The sequence below is a fragment of the Pseudonaja textilis genome, chromosome 4, assembly GCF_049901715.1.
Source record: "Pseudonaja textilis isolate UNSWEBS1 chromosome 4, rPseTex1.2, whole genome shotgun sequence".
Lineage (NCBI taxonomy): Eukaryota > Metazoa > Chordata > Lepidosauria > Squamata > Elapidae > Pseudonaja > Pseudonaja textilis.
In genome coordinates, this window is record NC_141993.1 from 7,302,224 (window position 1) to 7,325,045 (window position 22,822).

Here is a 22,822-nt window from a genome sequence, read left to right on the forward strand (position 1 = left end):
AATTGCTTAGAGGGCTGGAAAGCACTGTGAAGCGGTACATAAGTCTAACTGCTATTGCTTGGGAAGGAAGGAAGGAAGGAAGGAAGGAAGGAAGGAAGGAAGGAAGGAAGGAAGGAAGCCGTAGTGGCACAGTGGTTAGAATATAGTATTGCAGGCTGACTTTGCCCACAGCCAGGAGTTCGATCCTAACCAGCTCCAGATTGACTCAGCCTTCCATCCTTCTGAGGTCATTAAAATGAGGAGCCAGATTGTTGGAGGCAACATGCTGACTCTGTAAACCACTTAGAGAGGGCTGTAAAGCATCATGAAGTGGTATATAAGTCTAAGTGCTATTGCTGTTGCCATTGACTCAGCCCTCCATCCTTCCGAAGTGGGTAAAATGAGGACCCAGATTGTTGGGGACAGTAGGCTGACTCTGTAAACTGCTTAGAGAGGGCTGTAAAGCACCATCAAACGATACGTAAGTCTTAAGTGCTATTGCTATAAAGAAAACATTTTAAACTTCAGAATTCTGAGAAGGTTTGCTGAAGGCTGAGGAGATTTGGGTGAACTGCAGCTAGCTCAACCATTTCAGGACTGGCTTTGCCAGGAAGCAGGTATGGAACAACCACACACATGGCCTCATCCTTCAAACATGAAGGATGTGCATGCCAGTAAGCTTTTGTGTGAAAGAATTGCTAAAAATTCACCTTCGCTTTTGGTCCTCTCCATTTCAGACAGTGGAATTGGTCTAGAAAATGGAATCTTTGTCGCCACCATAATGAGTGGCAGTCCAGCTGCCAAGGAGGGGTCGCTCACTGTGGGAGATAGGATCATTGCTGTAAGTTCCTTTTCAGTCTGCTTTAGTCCGTAGATGAGATTCACAGTAGAAATGTGTTGTTTTTATATGCGAAAAGGTTTAATAAAAATTATTAAAAAAAGAAAAAAGAAATTCACATCAGATAAGTGGTGAAGCCTATTTGGCCAGAAGCAGAGATAATGTCTTCTAAAGTTACTTGCTAACTATAAGTAGGCTGGTGAGCAAACATACTAGCTGTAAAGAAATGCAGTAGTACATTAGTGAACTGATGGCTTGCTGTGGGCACAGTTTTGCCCAAAACTGGAAATAGCTGCTGGCTTTTGGGAAAACCGTCATAAAACATGGTCATGGGATGTTGCAAACAGTTATAAATGTGGCCGGGTTGCCAGGCACCCAAAGTGGAATCACATGACCATGGAAGGAGGGGCCTAACCATCAGAACTTCTGACCCAGGTGGTAAGTCCTATTTTTCAGATCCGCCATCATTTTTTACGATCACTAAATGACCGTTTGTAAATCAAGGGCTCTCTGTAGAGAAAGCACAGCACTAAATAGGTTTAACAGAAAATTGGGAGGAGTGGGAGAAGAACATCCTGGTTCTTTCCATCTACAAGGCCTACTCTGAACCTGTGATGACCCGGAGTGTAGCACAAAGGGAACATAGCCAGAGAATAAGAATGAGTTCCTTTATTAGCTTCAATTTTACCCCCAGTGACCTGGTTACCTTCCGGTCTGGAGAAAAACTCTCCCACGAACCTGCACCGGCCTTTGGCTGCAGATATTCCAGTCCAAACATTGAAAACTGAAAACTTTAAACTATAAATCCAATAAGGCAAAATAAGGTAATAAATCTGGCAGAGCAAGATACAGCGTTCCAGAAATGAAGTAACAAGGCAGTAAATCAGTGAATGCCCCTCCCAACTGCCTCTCCTCCCTCCCCAGGTCTGCCTTGTGAAGGGAATCAGGACTCTTTCCTTCCTCGTAAGCCATGCAACCCACGTTGCTCTCTTCTCCATTCTTCTGTGCGTGCCCTAGGATGAAGAGGGGATGGGTCTTGGTCTTCATCTGAACCCCCTCTCCCTTGTTCTACCTCTCTCCTGCTCTGCCCAGCTGGACTTTGCCCTTCCCCAGTTTCCTCCACAGCCAGTGGAGCCACTCTCCCACTCTCTGACGGCTGTTCATCTTCCTCCTCATATTCAGACTCCGATGGAGGCATGACAGAACCTGTTTGCAGGTCTCCTTGCCCGCTTTGTTCCTCTCCTTCCAAAACGTGTGTGTGTAGGGGAAAGGAGTGACAGAACCTGGAGGCGGAGTTAAAAGAGGAATCAGCCTGGAATCTCTATGTAGCCATAATGTGAATTCCATTGACTCTTATCTAACTCCAAGCAGGTGCTAACAGTTGAAAAGATCCCTGTGTATAATCTGTTAAGCAACAAATCAGTTTTAAGTGTACCTTCCTGTGTGGACCTGGTCTTTCACGTCCGACATTCTGGCTCAGAAAATTACTCTCACTTGCCTTATTATTCTAATACTGAAATTTGATGCAAGCCATTGTGGTCGTTGTATGTTATGGTTCTCATTTATTACCCAAAGCAGAATTAACTATCCAAGCGCTAATAAAGGAACAGACAAGAAAATCTTCTTTTGAAGAACTGGGTGTGGGAAGTGAACCTGAAGGGCCAATATTGAACACAGTGAATATCCTAGTGTTTTCTTGACCGTTGCATGCTTGATACTCTCCTTTTTCCTGCAGATAAACGGCATTGCACTAGATAATAAATCACTGACCGAATGTGAAGCTCTTCTGCGAAACTGCAGGGAGTCCCTTACACTTTCATTGATGAAGGTGAGTGGGAATAAAGAGTGTGTAGCCTTTTGTTGGTGAATAATATTTATTTAATAGGAGAGGTTTCCAACCATTGTATCAACCACCTTTGCAGTGGTCTTCTTCTTATATTCCACCATACACAATCCCCATTTCTTCCTTGGAAGACGATAATGACATTGTCAGCGTTCCAGAAAACCACAACTCCAAGCAATAACTCCGAGGCAGACATGTTCTCAAAAGTTCCTTCCATTAGAATAGTAAACTGGCACATCTGGGAAATCCTGAATCTGAAAGTTCCGGGTTTCCTTGCAATAAGTAAAAATTTACAAATCCACCCCCTGCACTCCTCATGGCATCACATTCCCCAATCACCATCCATCCCAGCTTGAGACGTCCTCTCAACCAGGTGCAGAAATAACATGACCTTGACTTAGAAGAAGAATGCTTTTACAAAAACAGAATCAAAGTTTCATTTCCCCTCCTCCCCTCTGCAAACACAAAATCTGGAAGCAATTTCAAATTAGAGACAAAATTACATGTAATTGTCAGGATTCCAGCAGTTACCCCGATTAAATCATGAGTCTCGAGCCAAATTTCCAAAACTTCGAAAGGATTTATTGTTATCCAAATGTCTTATTTGGATAAAAGAATCAGTTTAACCATCTCTGCTTCTCTTTGCTGTGTGTGAGTGGGGATTGATATATCATTCCTTCTAATATTTTCAAATCCAGCCCCATCATATTTTACAATCGGTGGAATATTATTTAGTGTTACTTAAAGAAATGGCAGGCATGCGTATACATACAGTACATACATACTCCTGTTGTTTCTTCTCAACCTAGGTTTATCCTCAAAGTTCAAGTTCCTCTTGGAGTGGTCAGAACATATTTGAAAACCTTAAGGATTCGGAGAAGATTTCCAATGGCCGAGTCCATGCATCCGAAGTACAGGCTCAAAATAAAAGAAACTTAAAGCACAACAGCTCAACCCAAACGGATATTTTCAACCCGGACATAATGGACGTCAAGAAGGATCAGAGTGATCAAGAGAACGGTGTGTACTGCAGCTTGAAACCGTTCTCTGGTAGCGTTTTACACAGCGACTCCCACCGGAACTCGGTCCACGAGTGCCACAGCAATTCGGAACACAGCCTTGAATCCTTCGGTCCAGATGGCTATGGAGACCCAAGTTACGGGATAGTGAGCCTGGACAACCAGCGGCTTTCCTTCGATCCCACCGTGGCAGACTGCATTGTTCTGGAGAGTGCATTGGACAAAGGAGCGGGCGGGAAGCACAGTGGTGGCACATGGCCCAAAGTCGTAGTCAACCTTGCTCCGGCAGAAACGGAAAAATTCTCAGTCTACAAAAAGCCCAAACAAAGAAAATCCATCTTTGACCCAGACACTTTCAAAAGACCTCTGACCCCTCCCAAAATGGACTATCTGTCTCCCAGTCCCATGTTGGGACTGCCAGCCCAAACTTCAAAACCAGAAGCCATCTCCACCCCTCCGACGCCTCCGACCAGAAGCGATTCCATTAAATTTAAACACAAACAGCAGGCCAGTTCTGCCTCGGAGTCTACCGTGACAATGGGCTCACCCCCTCCTAGTCCAGCTGCAGTCCAGCCCCCGCTTTCCTTCGAATTGAAGCCAGATTCTTGTCTTCTCAAGGGGAGAGGTAGACCCTCAGGACATTATTACAGGGAAGAGGGGATAGACCCTGGACATTTGCCCTCGAGAAAATCCTGTGAAGAGGACCTTGGCTTTCAAAGAGTGGAAGAGCCTGAAAGTAAAAGACCGAGGCCCAAATCTGCTCCCGCCTTCAGGCATAAACTAACCCCCGTGCCCATTCCCAATCCATCTCAACAGGTAGATATGGGATCTTGAAAAAAAGGATCCTGGCCATTCCTTTCCCTGGTGATTTCAGGGTTTAAATCAGGGGTGTCAAACTTGCGTTGTCATGGCGCTAAACTGGGTGTCAGCATTCCAGCAAACCTCCATTCCAACCAATAACTCCGAGACAGAGATCTCTAACAGTTCCTTTTATTTGGATAGTAACTGACACAACTGTGGAATCCCGAATCTGAAAGTTCTGGGCTTCCTTGCAATAAGTAAAAAGTACAAATCCATTCCCGCCACCCGCCACTACATCACATACCCCAATCACCATCCATCCCAAAGTAAGACTTCATTTTCACTATGCGCAACACGACCTGACCTTGAATCAGAAAAAGAATGTTGTTATGTCTAACTAGATATACTCCAATGAATCCCCCGCCTCCCACTTTCCCAGGCTCAATTGTGTCAGTGTGGGAGCATTGGAACTCAATATGGCTTCCAAAGCTAACAGGTGTCCGCCTTGAAAAAAATCACGTCCTGGGAAATACAATAAACAAAACACAACCAGGAGTTAATGCAATGCCCTTAACCCCCTCTCCCCCCTCCAAGGGAACCCTTTAGCTTGTCAGGGAATTCTTAATGCAATTGTTTATCCAATCTATCTGCATTTATTCCCAACTTTTTACCCAAGTAGTGTCTGACAAAGAGTAGCCTTTCCATAGCACCAAATATTGTAATCCTCGGTGTAATCTAGAATTGAGGATTTTCTTTATTTCATAATGTGTCTCACCCTGTACAACCAGAGGTTTGGGGGGAGCTGCTGGTTTTGGCCTTAGATTAGAACCTACAGCAGGCTTCAGCAAGCTACTATGGAATACTGGGTGTATTTTTCCCAACAGCCAAGGACCGTCACTGGATTGACTATTTTAGATACAGGGAATGGACCCAAGAATTTAGGGCCCAACTTTCTACTAGGAAGTTTCAACTTAAGATATTTAGTTGACAAAAACACTTTGTCCCCCACTTTAAATGGGCATAAGATGCATCCAGCCTGCGAGTTTGACAGTCCTGGTTTAAATGATTTTTTCTGACATCGAAGTGTAATTGCATCGCACAAAAGTTAACTTCTTGTTCAAGGTGCGCCACAACGTTTTTTGAACAGGATCTAGGACAACACACTGCAGCCAACTCACCCCGGAACAAGAGTTACACCAATATAAAAAAGTTGGTGGAACGAAATCATTAGATAAAAGACGCCAAAGTTAAGGGCAAAATGAAGTGTGAAAGACAAAAATTAAAATGTTTTTAAAAATTATTTTAAGTAAATAAGTTGAATTGTTGAATTGTCTCACAGTGTCCCATAGTGAGTTGGCCACGGTGGAGTTTTTCCTACAGCTAGTTGGGTGTGGTGAATTGGCCATGGTGAGTTGGCCACAGAAAATTAGTTCTTTTTTCAGCTCATTTAGACTAAGTCTTTCTGCTTTTTGAATAGGAGCAAAGGAATCTGTACCATTGGCTGGTCGGTGACCATAATAAAAATTAATTGATTAAAGGAATCTTTACCTCAGGAAAAAAAAAAACCAGTTGAGCTTGACATGATTGTTAAGTGTTCACAGGTGTTTCTCTGTACAGGTAGCCCTTGACTTACGATCACAATTGAGCCCAAAATATCTGTTTCTAAGTGAGACAGTTGATAAATGAGTTTTGCCCCTATTTTATGACCTTTCTTGACACAGTCTTTAAGTCAATCGTGGCAGTGGTTAAATTAGTAACCCGGCTTTTAAGTGAATCTGGCCTCTCCATTGGCTTGGCTTGTCAAAAGGTCACAAAAGGGGATCACGTGACCCTGGGACACTGCAACCGTCATAAATGTGAGTCAGTTGCCAAGCACCTGAATTTTGAAGACAGGACTGTGGGGAGGCTGCAAGGCAGTGGTGGGCTGCAAAAGTGTGCGCACGCAGCTGTGATGACCCAGGGTGGGATACAAAATAAACACAGTAAAAAAAACAGTTGAAGCTCCTTTTATTCCTTCACTTTGCTTCCAAGCTCCAAATATCCTTGTCTGGAGACAAAAAACTCCCACACAAGCAGTTACAAAAAAGGAGGAAATGCAGTTTAAATTATAAAGAGTAAAAAACAACACAAAGCAGGCAAGGATAAGGGCTTGAAGACGTCCACAGATATTAGAATAGGATGCCAAATTCAGGGAGGAACCATAAACTAGAGATATTTCCATGCTTTGTTTCCAGCACTCTCCCATACACATGTCTGTCCTCTTATCCAGTTGTCACAGCTGCAGCCCATGAAGAGGCTCAAGGCCCTCTCTTCCCGAGGAGACCACATCTCTCCCTTATCCTCTCCCCTCCCTGCGTGCCCTAGGATGGAGAGGGGATGGGCCTGGGTCCAGCTTTGACTGCCCAGCCGGCCTCTGCCCTTTCCCAGCCTTCTCCACAACCTCTGGAGCCACACTTCCACCCCCTGTCAGCTCTTCCTCCTCTCCTTCAGAGTCAGTCTCCACCAGGGGTATGACAGCAGAGTTCAAAATACAGTGATTTAAAGCTCAACTGCTTACCTTCTAGGGCAGCCCCGGTAAGTAGAACAGCTGAGACATAGAAATCAGCTGTGCCACATGAATTAGTTGAGTCCAAAAGATGGAAAGATACGACAGGATAGGGTGGGGGCCGGTGGGTGGGGCCAAAACCCACCGAACCAAACATCTCGCTTACCAACAGAAATTGTGGGCTGAGTTGTGGTCATAAGTCGAGAACTACCCATATGAATTGTAGGCAAACAGAAATTGTACCCTGTGTGTATTTTAAGTATTAAATCTGACCAGGATCGTTTGTTCTCAGAGTAGGTCCAAGAGGGTTATAGGGGATCCCCAGAAATCATTTCATTTGGAAAGGCGAATTTGTGGTTGAAAACCTAATTTGTTGTGAAATGCAACAGCCATTTATAAACCGTGATTGTGGCAGTCACTCTCATAATGGGGAAAAGCTTCTGTTGAAATATTAGAATAAAATAGAATTCTTTATTGATGAAGTGTGATTGGACACAAGGAATTTGTCTTTGGTGTAAATGCTCTCAGTGTGCATAAAAGAAAAGATACACTCATCAAGAGTCAAGAATCATCAGATCCAACACTTAATGATAGTCACAGGGTACAATAAGCAATCAAATCATACTAAGAAACAGTCAACATAAATCGTAAGGATACAAGCGACAAAGTTATAGTCATACAGTCACAAGTGGGAGGGGATGGGTAATAAGGAATGATGAGAAGATTAATAGTAATAGTAATGCAGACTTAGTAAATAGTTGAACAGTGTTGAGGGAATTATTTGTTTAGTAGAGTGATGGCGTTCAGGAAAAAAATGTCCTTGTGTCTAGTTCTGGTGTGCAGGGCTGTATAGCATCATTTTGAGGGAAGGAGTTGAAACAGTTTATGTCTGATGTGAGGAGTCTGTAGATATTTTCACAGTCCTCTTTTTGACTCGTGCAGTATACAGGTCCTCAGTGGAAGGCAGGTTGGTAGTAATTGTTTTTTCTGCAGTCCTAATTACTCTCTGAAGTCTGTGTCTGTCCTGTTGGGTTGCAGAACCAAACCAGGCAGTTATAGAGGTGCAGATGACAGACTCCATCATTCCTCTGTAGAACTGGATCGGCAGCTCCTTGGGCAGTTTGAGTTTCCTGAGTTGGCGCATATTGCCCATAAATATAGAAAGATGCTTTGGATTTTCCTCCCCAGGTACAGAAATACATTCCAGCGAGTGAAGAGCTCCTGTCTCCAGAGGTACAAGAATGGCCGACATATTCACCCAAACGGGCCAGTCGGCATAGTGACGGTTTTGTGTCAGCCTCTTTATACGCCGGAAGCTTGTCGGGAGGTTAGTACCCACGATTACCCACGTTCATTTCAGACTTCCTTCTGTTGCATAACCTCCCTGCCCCAACCCAACCGCGGATACACAGGCTTACAACCCGTTCATGGAGAGGCCATTGGGCACTGAAAAAAAAGAAGTGACTTACAACCATTTTTCAGCATTAATGATCGTTGCTGTATCCCCACAATCACAGGATCAACATTTGGACGTTTGGCAACTGGCATGTATTTATGACGGTTGCAGAGCCCCAGGGGATTCCCCTTGGGGAGCAAAACTCCATAGGGAACCGTGACTCCATTAACAACCAAATTACTAATTTATCAATGACAGTGATTCACTTAACCATGGAACGAAGAGTAGTGAAATGAGGGGAAAAAATCACTTAGCAGCTGTCTCTTTTAGCAATGGAAATTAGGGGCTTTATTTTATTACTATTAATTTTATTTTATTTTTATTATTTTATTAATTTATTTCATTTATTATTTATTTTACTTTATTTCAATTATTTTATTTTATTAATTTTATTTTTATTTTTATTTCATTTAGTATTTTAATTATTTTATTTTAATTATTTCATTTCATTTCATTATTTTATTTATATTTTATTTAATTCATTTTATTGCTTTTATTTTATTTATTTTATTATTTTATTTTTAAAATGTACTGGCTGCCCATTTTACAGTAGGATAACTGGACAGATTACAGTTACTTCTAAGTTAAAACATAAAACAGTTAAAATCAAACGTTAAAACCCAAGGACTCCATGGAGAGGACGGGGGCGGAGTGGCGAGGAGGTTGGCATCTGTTATTACTCAGTCAACCCCCTCCATTGCACTGATCCCCCACTGGGGCTCCAAGCCGATGGGCAGAGCCACAATTTTAGGCCCTTATGGAAAGATAGGAGGATTGGGGGCCAACCTCACCTATGTTCCAGAGGATAGGGGCCACAGCAAAGAAACTCGTCTTTCTGGACCCCGTCAACCGGGATAATCGGACGGACGGGACCCACAGCGTGCCTCCTCTGCTGGTACGGGCCAGTGGGGCAAGGTGGTCCCTCAAGTAACCTGGACCCGTGCAATGAGGGCTTGAAGTGCACCTGGGAGTCCAGGGATGCTTGTATCTTTGGGAAAGTTTTACCTGCAGCAATCAGTTGTCTATTACGGCTGAGCTATGATACTGCAGAGGTTACTCTTCTAACTTCTCTTTTGCTCTACAGGTACCATCCCGAGAAACATTGCGCCGTGCTCTGCTGTGACAGCTGTGATGAGAAATCCTGTTTACACGGCCTGGAGTCATAGAATTGCTACCACCAATTGCTCATTGGCAGCCAATCAATATTGCCACCAACACTTGCATCCCAGGTACTTGGAAGATAAGGAGAATCTTGAGCCAAAGTATAATTTCTTGGGTTGTAGCATTCTCCCTCCAATTATAGTCAACTGAAAGGTTGAGAGAAGCCTTCAAGGAGGCATCATCCAAGGGTGCTGTCCCACTTACTCACACACGTGTAATGGTGGGTTAGGGGTGTATTAATATTGCTCAGCAATTCCCTTCACCCAGAACTGTTCCAATTAAGTTCAGCCACAAACGGGCCAATGCTAGTCCACAGATTAATGGCCAATGATCCACAAGGCACCTGAAAGTTTCTCAAACAAAATAAATCCACTAGGCAAAATTAAGACCATGCCACAAGAGGGTGCATGAGGCAAGGAAAGTCCAAGGCACGATTCAAAGTCATGGCACAGGGTCAATCCAAGTCTGGAATCACAATGACCAGGAATCACACAGCTAGGAAATGAACACATTGTTCCCAGCGTCGCCTCCATCTGTCTGCTGTGCTAAAAAGCCAGCTTCTGGTGCAGCCCATCAAGAGGGACGAGGCTTTCTCCTCAGAAGTAATCGGGCTGCCCTTTGCTGCTGACGCCCTCTCCCGCATGCCCCAGTACAAATGTGGATTTTGCTTGCTGTCAGGGTTCTGGCGATTGCCCTAATTAAATCATGACCCTCGAGCCAAGCTTCAAAAGAATCCAAAAGATTTATGAGGAGTGATATGTCGGCATTATCCCAGTTGAAGCCAACTCTGACACACGTGATTTACAGTCACCTGTGACCCTGTTTCCCCCCCTCTCCCCCTGAGTGTGTCATCAATCAGATTCTCCAACAGAGCATGTTCACAGGCTGGGCATCATCAATCACATTCTCCAATGAAGGATTTTTATGGGCAGAAGATCCGGTAGCCTAGCTACAATCTTTGTAAGATATGTGTGGAATGTACTTCTGGTTTGTTTTCCCCCTTGCTTATGGCAACTTGAAAACAGGCATAGGAATTCTTTTCGAGTTGACACCTGCCCTTTCTCTGCCCTGCATGTTCTTGGATCAATGCAGCAGGCAGTTCCTCTTCCTCATCACTGCAGCTGTGTGCTTTCCCCAGCTGAAACCTCAGGGCTGTCCTGCCGCAGCCAAATTCCTCTCAGACGGCAACTTGGAGCTATTGACCAACTCTCCTGGAGTGCCTTGGACTGGTTCATCCACCTCTGAACAGACATCTGGGGAGGTTTCTGGGGAAGCGTCTGGAGGAGTCATTGCAATCAAGCCAAATCATTAGGGCTGTATAGAAATTTAGATCCAGAATGAAGATCAGGGAGGATGCAGCTTAGGTCAAGAACTTTTTAAAGCAACTGGATCCTTTCCTTGAATTATATAGTTGCCCTCCACAGCTGCCCTACACATATATATTGTTTTAAGATGATGGACAAGGGGCTATCAAAATGACAGCTCATGTCCTAATATATTGTACTTTCTATAAGGACTCACGGATCCATCTCATAACACCTCACCCGATAAAATACCTGGGAAACACCAATCTTTTTTTTAAATGTACAATTGTTATTTCTTTGAATGTAGCTAAATTTTGTTCTACTGTCTGCAAAATTAGGCAGGCTTTGACTGGAGTCCACCACCAATGGTTTAATGTTGTATTGTCTTTTTTATTTACTATATATTTTCCCAGCCAGAAATTGATTACTCAGAGATGGACTGGTGAATTCCTCCATTCTACCATTTGTAAAATATATTTCAGATCATATTTATGGAACGGAGGAGGTGCCTTATGTCCATTGGTTCCCCCTGATGTTGCTGAGCACATGCAAGCAAAAATCCAATTTTCTGTATTTCAGTACTCAACACCAAGGACATCTCAGTTTGGATCTGAGTCACAAGCACACCAGTGAATGCTCTGAAAATACACGCTCAAGATCATCCCATGGTTCAAATTCACTGCCTTCTAGTGCAAGACTGGGTAAGATGTCTGAAAGAAGAAATGGCGTGCTTTGTCTTTGTAGTCTTGGTGCATCATGGATATGGGCTTCCCTTGGAAGAGGGACATTGTTGGACAGGAGAGCTGTTGAAATGTCCTAGAGAAGGTCTTTTTAAGGCCACCACTCTTCCACCTTCTATCCTCTCCCAAACCTCAATCAAACTTCCTTTTTATGACCCTGCAGTCCCTTAATTTGGGGTAGAGTTGGGGTGACTGGATAGAGCTGAGAGTTTACTGGCCAAATGCCCTTCCTGATGCCTATATGAAGTTCACAGCAGATATCTTTTTCTTTGCACCGTAAGAGAGAAATGTTTGCTGCTACCTAGGATTGAACTCTCAACCTTCCGAGTGGGAGGTGAGCATCTTCACCTCTAGGCCACCATGCCCCTCTCACACAGACCTCAGTAGGACCCACAAATGTTATGTATTGATTCGATTGATTGGCATTATATCTGATTGATTTTGATTGATTTGCATTGAATCTATAGACTGGTTAGCATTAGATCTTTGTGATAATACACTGACATCAATGTACTGGTATACAGTTCATTAACCTGTGTGTTTATGTGTAGTTAACATGCAGAACTGTTGTGTGTGTAGCTAAGCATAAAACATAGGTTTTCAGCTTTGCCACACACACAACATGTTGGAACAAAGATTCTATTTTAATTGCAACTCACGGAGATTTCTAGATGAGAAACTTTAAAAAGGATAGAAGAGTTGTATATAAGAGACTTCCATCTTACCTTGAAGTCCATCCATAAGGGCAAAATATAATATTTTTTTCCACTCTTGACTGTGCAACAAGGATCCCATAAAGTTGATGATGAGATCAGCAATTTTTGGAGAGAGGGGCTTCAGAGATATGGGGAGAGGTTGACCTCTACTCCGAAATCCATTTATTTTCTTTAAAAAAGGTGCTCTCCCATGCTGTATTTGATTGAAGTAACTCTTCATAAACTCTTCATAAAACTTCATAAACTCAAGTTCGGCCAAATCCAAATGAGAATTCTTACAAAGTAAAACTTGCTTCAAAGAGCTTTGTTACCAACCTAGCTGGTTTCTTGGAACTTAAATGAATTTATTTCTCCCTCCCTCTCCCCATTTTCCATTTCCAAGTAGGTTCCTCCAGCAATTTACAGTATAGAACAGAACGAATAAAAATACCTTTGACCCCAAGGTACCTAAGGTCCATCATTGGTTCTGACAGAGGTGAGTAATTTTCATACTTTCTTCTTTTCCATATTCTTTTTTTTTTAAATGAAGAATCTTCATCTGTAAGAACAGCAGACACCTGTTTCTACATCTTACAGTCTATTTTCCTTTCATCCCACATTGCGGCTCTTCACCAGGATTGTGTGGAATCCCCAAGAAAACCCAATCATTGCATCACCCTTTTTTTTAATAAGTGCGTCTTAATTTCTTTCAGCTATTAAATAATATGAACACTCATCTCAAAAAATGTTGATGGCAACAGTCCCCTCTTTACATTTTATGAAAGGACAGTTTCCTTTCACCCATCATATATCATGGTTGCAAGCTCATTTCATTGAGAGAAAGAGAGACAGAGAGGGAGGGGGAAGGGAAAGGAGAGGACGAGGGAGAGAGGGAGGGAAAGAAGGAGAGAAACAGGAAGAGACAGGGAGGGAGGGGGAGGGGGAGGAAGGGGGAGGGAGGGAAAGAGAGGGAGAGGGAGGGAGAGAGGGGGAGGGATAGAGGAGGAGGGAGAGGGAAAGGGGGAGGGAGGGAAAGAAGGAGAGGGAGGGAGAGAGGGGGAGGAAAAGGGAGAGGGAGAGAGGGGGAGGGAGGGAAAGAAGGAGAGGGAGGAAGAGGGAGGGAGAGAGGAGGGGGAGGGAAAGGGAGATAGGAGGAGGGAGGGAAAGAGAGGGAGAGGGACGAAGAATAAGGGAGGGACGGCGAGAGAGAGATGCTTTGGGTAGAAATCCAGTCCAAAATGCTTAGAGGTAATGCCGTAGGAAAGTGGAAGCTACTTGCTACGTTCATGAAATGTAAGTTTGCACCTGGTTCAACGTGCATCTCCCACCTGTCGTTTATGCAGGTTCCTTGTCTCAGTCCGAATGCAGCAGTCCCAGCTTGGTAACTCCTCCCCAGTCACCCCTTAACTTGGAGACCTCCTCTTTTGCCAGTAGCCAATCGCAAAATTCTCTTTCCACCTTGCCCAGGATTTCAGTGAGTCCGGTCTCGATGGGGCAGTGCCGAAAAGACAAGTAAGTCGCAGTCGAGTTTAGGCCAATGCTTCATCTCAAAGAGGGAAAGAACCTCACCTTGGTTGAGCTCCGTTCGTGGTGGCCTCAAATCCATGCAGTTTTCTTGACAACAGTCTGGAAATGCTCTTCCATGGCCTTCTTTGGGGATGTTTATTTCAGCTTCCCAGTCTTGTCTTATGTTGTCCACCCTCCCACCAGTGGTGGGATTCAACATTTTTTACTACCAGTTCTGCGGGCGTGGCAGGGGAAGGATACTGCGAAATCCCCATTCCCTCCTCACCCCACTAACCTGCTTTTCAGCTCCGTTCTCCTGTGCAGGGCAACCAGAGGAGACCCAGCTGATCAGCTGGGACTCAATGGGAGGCAGAGAATAGATGGGGGTGGGGCCAGTCAGAGATGATGTTTGCCGGTTCTCCGAACTACTCAAAATTTCCGCTACCGGTTCTCCAGAACTGGTCAGAACCTGCTGAATACCACCTCTGGTTTTCTCCCATCCATTCCCAGGTGGCATCTCATACAACCAATACTAATCGATTACCAACCTGGTTTAATTTTAGAACCCAGCAGGTTCAGATATCTCTAACCACCTTCGCATATCTTGTAGTGTATGTGTGTATTTGTGTGTGTGGTTTTATTTTTACGATCCTTGTAATCCCTTTTATCGGGGTGGAGTCAGGGCGATTGAATGGAGCTGAGCATTTACTGGCGGGATGCCCTTTCTGACACCTGGGTGGAGTTCACAGCAGATATTTTCTTTTTGCGTCCTGATAGGGAAACCTCCGCCTAGGATCAAACTCTCAACTCAAACTCGAGCCAGCAGATTTTCCCAGCCTCACTCCCCTAATTGGCAAAAGGGCTTAATTTAATTATGCACCTTTAGAGACAAAGAAAATCCAAACAGAAGTGATTAAGCAACTTAATCTGCAGGAATTGTATGGAACACTGTTTATTTATTATTTCTCTGTTTTGCATCCTAAATAAAGCCAGAATTTGGGCAGATTATAACACAAATATAGAATATCCCCCCACATCCCAAATAGTTTATCAACTAACGAGTTCACTGTTCTTAGAAACATCGATATTGCTCCCCAAATGTGTTCATGTAATCACATTTCTCAATAAAATTAAAATTAAAAAAATTAAAATTAAAATTAAAAAAAATTAAAATTAAAAAAATTAAAATTAAAATTAAATTAAAACTATATTAAATTTTTAAAAAAACCACTAAAGGCAAGCTGTGCATTTCGGCCAAACTGCTACTTTGCCTTGAGACCATTCCTAGGACAAGAATCGGCACCAGAAGGCAGGACACGAAACAGTGTATGGAAACTAATCAAGGAGAAAAGCAACGTAGAAGTAAGGAGAAGCCTCTTAACAGAATCATTAATCAGTGGAACAACTTGCCACCAGAAGTTGTGGGTGCTCCTTCACTGATGGTTTTTAAAAACAGATAGGACAGCTGCTTGTCTTCTAGTCCAGGGTCTCCAACCTTGGGAACTTGAAGACGTGTGGACTTCAGCTTTGCTGGGTGAGGAACTCTGGGAGTTGAAGTCCACACATCTTCAAGTTCCCAAGGTTGGAGACCCCTCTTCTAGTCCAACCCTTGGGACTAGAAGACCTCCAAGGTCCCTTAGCTCTATTCTCATTGATTGATTGAATCCTGTATGATTACCTGGGGAACCCAAAGGTTCGTGATCTCTTCCTTCACCAAGAGCTTTTCCGGAAGCCTTCCTTTCCAAATCTGAACAAGAGAATCCATACTTCGGTGTGGGACCCATTTTATTTAAGTACAGTGGAACCTCGGGTCGCGAATGCTCCTGTTCACGATCAAATCGTTCAGCGAACAAAAAATCCATCTGATTTTTGAAATCGGGTCATGATTCAAAAATCAGGGGGCGAACAAAATCAGTGTGGAAAAATTCCCTTTCTGTGCCGATTTCTCCTTAGGCACCAATTTTTTTTTGACTGCGCACTTGCGCAGCCGATCGTGTTTCCAGATATGACCAAACAGGGTTGCAACTGCAGTCTGGGAGCAGATTATGGCTGTGATCCGAGGCTCCACTGTATTTTTTGGCAGAATCTTATCATTTAATCTCGCGTGATCTTTCGTCCAACTTCATGGAGGTGAAGGTGGGGATTGAGCGGGTAATATAAGGTGGGTGGGAAGATGGGAAGCTTTCTCCCCACTTCTGAAGCACATTAAAAATAAATACCTTACAGATTTAATACAGGTAATCCTCGACTTACAACAGTTCATTTAGTGACTGTTCAAAGTCACGGGGTCACTGCAAAAAAGGGACTCCACATGATCATTTGTCACACATATGAACTTTGCAAGCGATTGTGTGATCAAAATTCAGACATTTGGCAACCTGGTTCATACTTACAATCGTTGATCCCCTTTGGCGACTTTTTGACAATGGGGAAGCCAGAGTCACTTAACCACCGGGTGACTGACTTATCAACCGCAAGTGTCTCGCTTAACAGCCGTGGCAAGAATGGTCGTAACATGGGGGGAAACTCACGTAACACATGTCTCACTTGGCAACACAAATTTGGGGCTCAGTTGCATTCATAAGTCAAGGACTACCTGTAACCTGCTAGTTCAGAAGGCTGTGGTTTGCGGTGTGCCCTCCCAACAGGAAAATCCACCAGATTGGAAAATTCCTGCAACTCCAAGAGTGGGATACAAAATAAACACAGTGACAAAAAACAGGTGAAACCCCTTTTATTCCTTCACTTTGCTTCCAAGCTCCAAATATCCTTGACTGGAGACAAAAAACTCCCCCACAACCAGTTACAAGAAGGAGGAAATAACGTTCAAATTATAAAGAGTAAAAAACAACACAAACCAGGCAAGGATAAGGGCTTGAAGACATCCACAGATATCAGAACACCCACTGGGAAGGATGCCGAATTCAGGGAGGAACAATAAACTAGAGATATTTCCACACTTTGTTTCCAGCACTCGCCCGTACGCATGTCCATCCTCTTATCCAGTTGTCACAGCTGCAGCCCATGAAGAGGATCAAGGCCCTCTCCTCCCGAATAGACCACATCTCTCCCTTATCCTTTTCTCCCTGCGAGCCCTAGGATGGAGAGGAGATGGGCTTGGGTCCTCCTCTGACTGCCCAGCCAGTCTCTGCCCTTTCCCGGCCTTCTCCACAACCTTCGGAGCCACACTTCCACTCCCTGTCGGCTGTTCCTCGTCTCCCTCACAGTCAGTCTCCACCGGGGGCATGACATCTCTAGTGATTCTGGAAGCTACCCCATGGCCCCAAACATGCTCCCCGTGAGACCAGGGGATAGTAACCTATAGTACTGGGTTTACTCTCGACTCTAGCTGTTCAATCTGTCGGTTGTGTCTTCCTTCTACTTCATGCCATTCCCATAGTTGCTTTATTTTATCAGTGTCATGTGATCCCCTGTGCCTTAACCAACCCTGGTTTATCAGCAGAAGTAAAGCTATCGTGGTTAGCATCGTGGTTTCATGGCTTTTATTGCAATTTGGCCAGAAAACCAAACAAGGAATGAGTAGATGATTGTGAATTTGGCATCTTCCGTTTTAGCAATGGATTGTTAAGGAGAGCACAGAGACCTATAGCGTGTTACTTAGCAAGAAAGGTTCTTATAAACAGCAGAGCAGTATGCTAAGGGATGCAGTGGCTCAGTGGCTAAGACGCCGAGCTTGTCGATCAGAAACATTGACAATTTGGTGGTTTGAAACCCCAGTGCCGCGTAATGGAGTGAGCTCCTGTTACTTGTCCCAGCTTCTGCCAACCTAGCAGTTCAAAAGCATGTAAAAAAAAAATGCAAGTAGAAAAATAGGGACCCCTTTGGTGGGAAGGTCACAGCATTCCGTGTGCCTTTGGCGTTTAGTCATGCTGGCCCCATGACCATGGAGACGTCTTTGGAGAGCGCTGGCTCTTCAGCTTTGTAACGGAAAGGAGCACCACCACCTAGAGCCAGAAACGACTAGCACATATATGCGAGGAGAACCTTTACCTTTACTTATGCTGAGGTAGGCTGTGGCCTACTACCCAGTTTGAACTGGGCTGTGCATGTAGCTCAACATGCATGTAGCTCAACTTGCATGAGCAGTGGGCCAGGCTCTCCTCTCCCACCCCTGCCAGGCCACCAAACCATAAATGTTGGGGACCGCTGAACTAAGGGATGCTTGGCATGGAAGGTGGTAGCTCTGTCCAAAATTTCCCATGCTTACTTAAAGAGTCTACATCACACTATACCAATAGAAGAGAAGATTTGTAGCTGAGGGTGCAACTGTGAGGTCTCTGAGCTTGGCTGTGTCCTTGCAGACATGTCATGACCCGACTAGGTAACATCATCAGTCCCTAGAAGGGGGTGGGGTTTGCTCTGAGTTTACAGACAAATGGCTCTCCCTGTCAGTTTTGGTGGGGAGTGTTCTTGGTGATTGCTGGATTAGGAGAGTAATCAGTACAGTTAGCATAATCCATCATGCCCAACAACTAGCATGGATCAGTCATGCCTAATTAACATGGTCTGTTAGGATAGTGATTTAAGAGCTGACCAGCTGATACAATGACGTAATGATGGGAATGAGTCAGCAGGGGTTTTGGGCTGTTATCCCTTTAAGAGCCTGTATAATAAGAAGGGGATGCGGTGGCTCAGTGGCTAAGACACTGAGCTTGTCGATCAGAAAGGTCGGCAGTTCGGCAGTTCGAATCCCTAGCGCCGCGTAACGGAGTGACTCCCCTTCCTTCTCCCAGCTTCTGCCAACCTAGCAGTTTGAAAGCACGTAAAAAGAAATGCAACTAGAAAAATAGGGACCCCTTTGGTGGGAAGGGAACAGCGTTCCGTGTGCCTTTGCCATTTAGTCATGCCGGCCACAGGACCACGGAGACGTCTTTGGACAGCGGTGGCTCTTCTTTGGCTTTGTAACGGAGATGAGCACCGCCCCCTAGAGCTGGAAACAACTAGCACGTATGTGTGAGGGGAACCTTTACCTATAATAATAAGAGGTCCTGTTAAAGCATCTCTCTCGCGCGCACTTTATGTTCTTCCCTGCTGTAATTGCTGCTTGCTTGGCCTCTGCCTATAGTACGTGTATGTATAGGATATATTCTTTTGTAGATAAAACCACTGTTTATTACAAACCTCTGTTTGCTGTTATTGCTCCTGGGTTATCTCACATATTAAAGCTGTGCACACTCTGACATGATCAGTCTAGTCAACAGCCTAATTAAGGAGCCACCAAGAATACTCCCACCAGCACTGACAGTACAAACCATATGGAGAGAGCAAACCCCTCTCCCTTTGAGCACTGATGATGTTACCGAGCTGGGTCATGAAATGTCAGCAAGAAAACAACCCAGCTCAGAGAGCACCAAGGACCCCACAGTGCTCTGTACCCAAGGTGACTAAGGCCTGTGTTTGACATGTTTTACAATACAGGTAGTCCTCAACTTACAACAGTTCATTTAGTGGCCACTGAATGTTACCACAGCATTGGGAAACTTAAGTGTGACTTATGACCATTTTTCACGCTTACAGCCTTTGTAGCGTCCCTGTGATCACATGATCACAATTCAGATGACTTGTATTTCTGACGGTTGCTGTGTCCCAAGGTCACGCAATCTCTTTTTGCGACCTTCCAACGAGTAAAGCCATCAGGGGAGCCGGATCCACTTAACAACCATGTTACCAACTTAACAACTGGGGCGATTCAATTAATGTGTCAACTAACAAGATACCCCTTTGATCTTTTTAGCTGCCAGCAGAAAAGGAGTGGGGGAAAGCAGTGCATTCCTTAAGTGCCAAGATAATCACCCTGGCAGCCCAAAGTTGTCAGAGTGCAAGAAAATTACTGGAAAGCATGATTGATGACTCTTGGCTATGGATGTGTCCCATTGGAGAATACACATCCAGGTGGGGTGAGGGGAAGACCACGGTCAAGGGGGACATGTATGATGTATTTTAGTATCAGTTGCATCCAGCTAACACCAACATGGCCACTTCTAATAAATCAATTTTCTTTTCTCTGAGATGTGGCTAGAGACTTATGATTTGAATGGGGTGGATTTGTTGGAGCCCTGGCATAACGACCGTGGCAAGCAAGGATGTAAAATGGGGCAAAACAGAGCAAAGCTCACTTAACCAAGGTCTCACTTAAGACCAGACATTTTGGGGCTCAATTGTTGCTGTAAGTCGAGGACTACCTTTATAAATCAGTAAACAGCCTCTAGTGGATGTAGACTGACACCAAGGGCCTATTTCCACACGTCAATGTCTAGCATGGCTCCGGCTACTACCTCTTTCTCTAAGGCATTTTTTCTTTCTTTCTTCTTTCCTTCCTTCCTTCCTTTCTTTCTTCATCCCTCTTCACCTTTCAGATATTTGTTCCATAATAGGTCTTTTCTGAGAATTCCTGTGGCTCCTACGCCAAGGTTCTGTTCCCTCAGGAGTTTGAGGTTGGCTTGACATACAGGTTGTCGTTGAGAAGTTTATTCGTGTGCTATTTAAATGTTTGGGTTCCTTTCCCCTTCCCCCACCACCCCACCCAAAAGGGGAAAAAGAAAAACCAAACCCTGCATGGTAATTGCATCGCTACCATGCAAGGCGCCATCGTGAATTAACGGCTTGAGTTTTGCTTTTGAAGCTGCTTAATTTCCATCGACTAACCCTGCATTTGCCTCGTGTGGAAATAGAAACGATTCGGCATCGCGTTTTCCCTTCCTCGTCTTGTGATTCACCCTCCCGTCCCCATGAACTATAACGATATTTCTATATTGCTATAGAAATAACACTCTAAAGCAGGGGTCCCCAACTCCTGGGCCACAGCCCAATACCGGGCCGTGGCTGATTCAGAACTGAGCCGTGTGAGAAGAGAGACAATGCACAGCTCAACTCGCACAAGCGCTGGGCCGGTGTATGCGGTGTATGCGCTGGGCCGGTGTATGCGCGCGCGTCTCATCTTTCAGCTGAGCAGTGTGTCTGCAAACACATGCGCACCAACTCACCCCTTTCATGGCCCAGTGGGTCTTTGACAATTCACCACAGCCAGCTCGCCATGACCAACCCGCCACAGCCAACCCGCCACGGCTAACTCACTGCAGGACATCTTGCCACAGGACCAGTGGCTACGAGACAAGAGTTACACAACTATCAAAGATATATAGTGGAATAGAATCTTTAAAGAAAGGATGCAAAAGGAAGGGACAAAATACAACGCCAATGGCCAACATTAACATCATTTTTATTTATTTTAAGTAATTAAATGGAATTGTTAAATTGTCCTGCAGTGAATTGTCTTGCGGTAAGCTGGCCAGGACAAATTCTCCAGCTACAATTTGGCTGTGGTGAGTTGTCCCATTCCTGGGCCCAGTTCCACTCTGTCCCGCCCCCCCACCCAGGCGGGCTGCCAAGCCGTCAAGTTTGGGGACCACTGCTCTAAAGGGTCCAAAAATGTCTATACATTAATGTCAGCCTTTTTTCTCCCACCCCCGTTAGAATGCATTCCAAAATGGAATATTATATATGCTTATTGACCCATATATAATATGGGCCAGGATATGTTTTCTTTCCGGCGATTTCCACCGTAATTCCATTTATAATTTTAGTTTGCCATTCCACGCCCTTCGTGTCAGATAGCAACCGCATTGATGCTATTCCGTCGTCGAAGATGGTCTGATCCAGCTCCCGTCCCTTTGCATGTGAAAGGAATGCCGCCATTTTAAGTCCACATTTTAAAGGGGTCCCTGTTCCACTTCCAGAGGGGACGGCGGGCATGGGTGCATGCCCTTCCGTGTGTGACATTTTGTTTCTCTCTCCCCCTCCCCCATCTTCCGGTGCTCAAGAGGTGTCCCTGTACTCTTTTTCTCCCCAAGACCCTACATGGAAGAGCCGCGCCAGGTCAAAGTGCAGAAAGGGGCTGAACCCCTAGGGATCTCCATTGTGTGCGGAGAAAATGGCGGCATATTCGTCTCGAAAGTCACCGGTGGCAGCATCGCCCATCAGGCCGGCCTTGAATATGGTGATCAGTTGTTAGAGGTAAAGCTTTGAGTCCATCCTGAGGACACTGTTTTCCAATCGGCTGTGCGGTATGGGGGGGTATCTCGACTTACAACAATCTGTTTAGTGACCCTTCCAAGTGACATCACTGAAAAATGTGACCGAGGACTGGTTTTTTTCCCAAACTTATAACCTTTGTAGCCTCCCCATGATCACATGATTGAAATTCAGATGCTTGGCCTACCGGTTCCTATTTATGCCCAACACAACCTTCTGACAAGCAAAGTCAGTGGGGAAGCTGGATTCGCTTAACAACCAAGTTGCTAACTTACCAGCCGCGGTGGCCATAAAGGTTATAAAATAGGGTGGGGGGGGGGAATTCAATAAACACCTCAGTTAACAACAGAAATTCTGGGCTCGATGCAGTCATAATTCAAGGCCTGACTGCAAGGCCTGACCCCAACTAATATCGGGACAGCTTTTGTTAAAAATGTGGCTCCCTCTGGAGTTGTTAAAATATGTTGTTCCCAAATGTTGTTTTCAGAAAGAAAGGGGGAAAAAAAAGTCAAACAGGCTCCATTGTCGTAAGTCGAGGACTACCTGTAGATAAAGCTAACACCTTCAAATATCCAGATTTATTGGCATTTTAACTAGTTTTCATTGACGCTATTTCTACTGCTTACCCTTGTCCCTAAGGATGGGTTGTTTAACATGCTGTTGGTAAATATAGATGGGTCCAAACACATGTCCTTTGTCCTGTATGTGTGTCTTACCTGCACACGTTTTTGCAGAGTGTCACCTTCCTTTATTTTTCCCAAGAAAAAACACCACACTCCAGGATTCTCTTTATTTCCAAGAATGCTTTGACACCCCCCTACCCCCCCACCCCCAGCAAGCATTTGTAGAGAATGAAAATGGCAAAAAGCTACATTCCAGGGCT

General features: G+C 44.6%; 1 protein-coding gene across 4 annotated transcripts in view; it reads left to right on the forward strand.

The window, feature by feature from the left end:
* Positions 1–22,822, forward strand: part of DLG5 (discs large MAGUK scaffold protein 5) — a 115,681-nt gene that overhangs the window by 64,775 nt on the left and 28,084 nt on the right. Inside the window, exons 14-23 of one of the 4 annotated variants that reach the window (XM_087932188.1) lie at positions 717–820; positions 2,553–2,645; positions 3,470–4,495; positions 8,214–8,352; positions 9,566–9,710; positions 11,526–11,647; positions 12,785–12,877; positions 13,725–13,893; positions 20,265–20,342; positions 21,759–21,921. In XM_087932188.1, coding sequence (XP_087788314.1) covers positions 717–820; positions 2,553–2,645; positions 3,470–4,495; positions 8,214–8,352; positions 9,566–9,710; positions 11,526–11,647; positions 12,785–12,877; positions 13,725–13,893; positions 20,265–20,342; positions 21,759–21,921 — 2,132 coding nt within the window. Of the gene's footprint in view, positions 1–716; positions 821–2,552; positions 2,646–3,469; positions 4,496–8,213; positions 8,353–9,565; positions 9,711–11,525; positions 11,648–12,784; positions 12,878–13,724; positions 13,894–20,264; positions 20,343–21,728; positions 21,922–22,822 lie in introns of all 4 variants that reach the window. The other 3 variants (XM_087932189.1, XM_026710945.2, XM_026710946.2) reach the window with 3 other exon arrangements.